The sequence below is a fragment of the Macrotis lagotis genome, chromosome 4 (genome assembly GCF_037893015.1).
Source record: "Macrotis lagotis isolate mMagLag1 chromosome 4, bilby.v1.9.chrom.fasta, whole genome shotgun sequence".
NCBI classification, from domain to species: Eukaryota; Metazoa; Chordata; class Mammalia; order Peramelemorphia; family Peramelidae; genus Macrotis; species Macrotis lagotis.
In genome coordinates this window covers 184,842,003-184,847,603 of record NC_133661.1, presented here as the reverse complement: position 1 = coordinate 184,847,603, position 5,601 = coordinate 184,842,003, and the positions used below count along the sequence as shown (strand labels likewise).

The following is a 5,601-nucleotide window of genomic DNA, read 5'->3' as shown; positions in this document are numbered from 1 at the left end:
CCAGGCCTTTGCTTACTATTATTCCAACTCTATAAACTGCCTCCTGAAATACTGGCCAGTATTTCAATATCTCTTCTCTGATTCCCTAAGCAAAAAGTGAATTCTTCTTCCTCCAGACTCTCATATCACTTTGTACTTTTCCTAAGCACCTATTACTTTCTATTATGAAATTTTTTAATTATTTGAAGTTAGAGAATGCAACTCATTCATTTTTTTTATTCTCCTGAGTGACTAGCACATAACTATGCAATAAATATTGAATAATTGGTTGAAAAGCAGAGAGCATAGGGTTGAGGATAATTTTCACTTTTCTTCTTTCCCTTCCTTCCTCCCTGTTAACTTGTACAAGGCACTTTTCATGTCCTCATTCCTCAGTGTATAAATGAGAGGATTCAGAAAGGGGGTGATAGCTGCGAAAAATGCAGACACTATTTTGTCTTCAGGAAGGCTGATGGAAGGGCGGGAATAGATGAAGATGCAGTGTCCCAAGAAAAGTGTGACGACTGTGAGGTGGGCTGCACAGGTTGATAGGGCTTTGCGCCTGCCTGATGAAATCCGCTTCCTCAGTGATACCAGGATAACAGCATAGGAGACCAACAGTACTATGAAACAGACCACAGAGATCAACCCACTGTTAGAGACAATGAGGATCTCAATGATTCGAGTATCTGTGCAGGCCAGTTTGATAACCTGGGGCACATCACAGAAGAAGTTATCAATCTCATCAGGACCACAGTATGGCAGTGTGATGGTGAGGGAAGTAAAGGCCACTGAGTGAATTGTTCCTCCAATCCAGAGTGCTGCAGCCAGTAGTACACATACCTTCCAGTTCATCACTGTCATATAGTGCAAAGGATTGCAGATGGCCACGTAGCGATCATAGGCCATGACTGTGAGGAGAAAAATTTCAGTGCAGGCAAAGAGATGCAAGAAAAACATCTGAACCACACACTCATCAAAGGAGATTAGCTTCTCTTCAGACCAGGTGTCTACTAGCATCTTGGGGACTGTGACAGTGGAGTGGCAGACATCAATGAAGGACAAGTTGCTAAGGAAGAAATACATGGGAGTGTGGAGTCGGCGATCATAGATGATAGTGATGACAATGAGGATGTTACCCATCAGAGTCAGGATATAGAAAATGAGAAACACTGCAAATACAGTCATCTGTATTTTCTCGTTGGTGGACAGACCTCGCAACCGGAAATAACTCACTGAAGTTTGATTAGGCAGGATAGCCTCTTCCATTCTATTTTATGTGTCAATCTGTCAAAATTAAGAACCTGCTATCATTGTTTGTATTTTTGAGATGTAAATACATACTTTATATTGTTACCTTATTTCAATTGTATCTATGTAAATATAATATATATATATATGTGTGTGTGTGTGTGTGTGTGTGTGTGTGTGTGTGTGTGTGTGTATGTGTGTGTGTGTGTGTATATATAGTGAGGCATCATATTGCTTAATTATGTTGTAAACCTTGCAGGGGAGGAACAGATAAAACTTTACAATACAACTGCATCTCTCTGCCTACAGATCCTATTCCCATCTTCCTTCCATCAATTCATCCTTCACAGTATTGATGAAACAATCTTCTTATGGCACAGGTTTGATCACATAATTTCTCTATTCAAAAATCATCAGTGGTTTCCAATTGCTAGTAGTTAACACATAAATTTTTTAATTTAGCAGGGCATTTAAGTCCCTCAACAATTTGGTTCTTATTTCATGTAATTCGGTTTCAATCAAGGTGAACTCTTAGTTATTACCCAAAATCAACCTACTGCCTCCTGTCCTTGTGCATTTATGTGGGATGTTTCTCATGCCCAGAATGCATTCCTTCCTCCAGTGTTCCTAGAAAACTGTTTGAATTTTTCCTTTTGCCCACATCACATCCTACTTTGTGCTATACTTCTCTGTTTACACATCATATGATCCTTAATAGATTCTAAGTTCCTAGAAAACTAAGACTGTGCTGTTTTCCTTGGCATGTTTAATGGAATATTATACTTTGGATAGATTTCATTTATTCAAGAATTTGTGATTTGGCTGGTATGAATAGTTTCTTTACTGATAAAAGCCTTAGAAAAGTCACTTAAAAGTCACCTTTTGGGCCTCAGTTTCCTCATTTGTAAAATGAAGGATTTGGACTAGTTGACTTTTAAGGTCTCTTTAAGTTCTTGATCTATAATCCTATAATCTTATCAGATCACATCCCCTCTACAATTTAGTAGATGATCTTTGAGATTTGCTTTGGCTGAACATTTATTACCTCATGGCTAATGTGTATTTAATCTTTCTGACTTTAGCTAGACAGGACCTTGAAGAATGGATGTATGATCCATCACCAGGCTCAAACTTGAAGCCTTCCTCAGTTCATTAGCACCTCTCAGATAAGAGGTCTATTGTTCAACCTTCAAGAAATTAGTTGCATCCATTCTAAAATGAGAATGCAGGACTTTAGGAGAGGGTAGACATGTAAGAAATGTTTTTTTAATTGACTTGACATAATATTAACCCAATACTGGTTTGATTGAGGAAAGGATTAATATTGAGAAGTAATTAAAGAGAGAAATCACAAGGAAACTCAATAGGGAGCGTATAGAAAAATACACTTAGGATAGCAGAACATTAAAATCAGTAGTAACCTTAGGTATCTTTAATGTAAGCCTCTCCGATTATAGAGGGGAAAACTAACACTCTGAAGGGGAAGCGATTTGTCTATTAATTAGTGCAAGAACAATGACTAAAATGCATTAAGCAAGAAAAGCTTGTAAATACAAAAGAAATTCAAGAGTCATATTCATTGACTGAGAAATAGGACAGATAAGAAGCACATTTGTGATACAGGGTGTTTATATTTGAGATCTTCCCATTTCTCCCTTTTCCAGGTAACTTCCAGATCTCCATCTCTGTTCTTCCTCTTCCCCCTTTACTTTTATTTCATGCTGCTTGGTGAATTGTATTGCATTAGAAAGAAAGAAAGAATATCCATATACTTAAAGACTTAATCTCCAATAAAGATCAAACAGGAAATGTGGATAGTGATGATGAATGTCATAAACTTTTACAAGGAATGCTTGAATGATGTTTTCATATCAGCAAGAACCATCTCGGTAACAAGATTCTATAATCAAGTGGTGAATGTCTTCCTTCCCTGTCATTTCAGGCTGTGTGACCGTTCAAATAGTGTTGTTTGGAAGAACAAATAATATTTCTGGTGCCCCTTAGGAAGCCTCTCACTTGATCAACTGGAGTGTTTGCACTTGGGCATAGAACAAGCCTTAGAATGATTCCCCAATATAGTAATTACTTGAAAAATCCTCTTTTTTTTCTGTTTGCCCAGGAAACCCCAAAATGATGTCATGAAGAGTGGGATATGACTGAAACAACTGAACAACAAAAATCTTTTTTTTTGTATAGCTAGGTCAGTACTTGGCATATAGTAGACACTTAATAAATGTGCATTAAATTGAATTTATACACTACACTCAAAGTCCATGAATATATATTAACTCACTTCAATTAATTCATTAAGAAGTTGTTATTAAATACCTACCTATATAAGTACCTATGTTTAAGATATTGTGTAAGAATGAACAGTGGATAAAAGAAAAAAATTGAACTAGTCCCTATACTCAAGTAACTATATTCTTCCAAGAGGGAAGTGACATATACATAGGTAAGTATAAAAATTGATGTGATGATGGTAAAAGAGAGATCCAGACCAAAAAAAAATCCAGGAGTATATAAAGAAGGAGTGAATACTTTCAGCTTGCTAGGAAGGTGTAGGTGGGCTTCACAGACCATACTCCCACCTTCATGCTTTATGCCCTGACTCCTTTATGATGTCCAAAGACCTTTTTTCTTTCTTGAGCACAGATAAAACTTTTGCCAAGAAATTAAGAAAGTGACTGGGACAATGAATGAATAATTCTCTTAAATTGCCTTGCTAAAACATTGCTTCTTTTCAAGAATTTTGTGGTCCAACCAAACTACACCTCAAGAATGACCCAAATTCCTTATGAATGACATGTCATCTGCCATCCCCAAACACTTGCTTTCCCTCATGCGTGAAATGCAATGTCCACTTCCCTTCTTAGAATTCCTTGTTTCCTTGAAACTCTTCCCAAATGACACTTTCTACATTAAGTTTTCCCTTTTCCTCCCAATTTCTAGTGCCCTCTCCCTCCTTGTCTTTATTTTGTATATGCTTTTTAAATACTTATTGATATTGTACATTTTGTATATATATATATTATGTATTTCCTAATTTATCCTATTGTTATCGCCTTTCATCAGTGAGAATGTAAGCTTCTTGAAGATAGGAAGGGGAAGGGTTTAACTTTTTACTTTGTATCCTCAGAGCCTAGCATAAAATTGATAATATATACTTATTAGTTCATTAAAAGGGTGGGAGAATGCGATGGAGGGTTTAACGGAGAAAAGTTTTTTTTCAAGGTGAGTAGGGTTTAGAACTGGAACAAACTTTAGAAATTATCTCCTTCGACCACTCATTTTACAGACAAAGAAACTGAAATCCAGAGAGGTAATATGACTGGTCAAAAGTCACACCTCTGCTTAGTTAGTGCTAGAAAGATTTGAGCTGAATTCTCATGATTCTTACTCCATTGTATTTTATCTGCTTTGGTGTACATTAGGGTCAGATTGTCTCCTTCCAAGTTAGAAAGGGAGGATGAATCCTCCTGACATTTGTTTTAATAGGTCATTCTCCAATTCTCCTTCATTCTGGAGCTGCAAATAATGCCTACTTATATTATTTCTTTCTAAATTAACTGAGATGAAGAATTTGAAAGCTGGATTAAATCTTGAGGACAACCCAATTCAACTTCCTCATTTTCTTTATCAAGAGAACTGAGAGACAGATAATTTAAATCACTTTCCCAGGGTCATACCTTCAGTGAAAGATTGAGAAAAGAACCAACTCAGTGGACATCACATTCCACAATGAAAAATAGAAGAATTGTACCAAAGATAGATGAACTGGTAAAGGATTAAAGGTTATTTTTTGCAATATTCCTCTCCCCTGTGGTTGCTATCATCTTTCAGTGCCCAGACAATTGCATTAGTTTTTTCTTTTTTGACTCACATTCCTTATTATGAGAGTATACACTTTGTGACATCTCATCTATGATAATCTGCTCATCTATGATAATCCATGCCATGATTTTCTACCACCCATCTATACATCTTCTGAGCTACTGAAACTTTCTTGTTTTAGATTCCATTTCTTCAGGACTAGAATCTCCAAATAATCTAATGAATCTGTACAATTAAAAGAATAGATAAATAGTAGAGATCTTTCCTCTACCCTCTCACACTCGTTTATTGGTGACATTAACTAATGCAACTTCTAGAGAAGATTCTTTTTTAAAATTTTTATTTATTTAAGGCAATGGGGTTAAGTGACTTGCCCAAGGTCACACAGTTAGGCAATTATTAAATGCCTGAGGTTGGATTTGAACTCAGATTCTCCCTGTTCCAGGGCCAGTGCTGTATCCACTGTACCACCTAGCTGCCCCCTAGAGACATCCTTTTTAATGTCCAAAGTAGTGAAGAAACTCAATTGGTGGAGTT

At 36.5% G+C, this 5,601-nt stretch overlaps 1 protein-coding gene across 1 annotated transcript; it reads right to left on the bottom strand.

Annotated features, from left to right (window-relative positions):
* Nucleotides 1–303: 303 nt before the first annotated feature.
* LOC141520129 (olfactory receptor 4E1-like) lies at nt 304–1,248 on the bottom strand. Its single transcript, XM_074231958.1, has one exon. The coding sequence runs from the start codon at nt 1,246–1,248 to the stop codon at nt 304–306; it is 945 nt and encodes a 314-aa protein (XP_074088059.1).
* Nucleotides 1,249–5,601: the final 4,353 nt, after the last annotated feature.

Bases quoted from the DNA above. Each gene is read 5' to 3' on its own strand.
- LOC141520129 (XM_074231958.1), bottom strand. From the start codon at position 1,248: ATGGAAGAGGCTATCCTGCCTAATCAAACTTCAGTGAGTTATTTCCGG.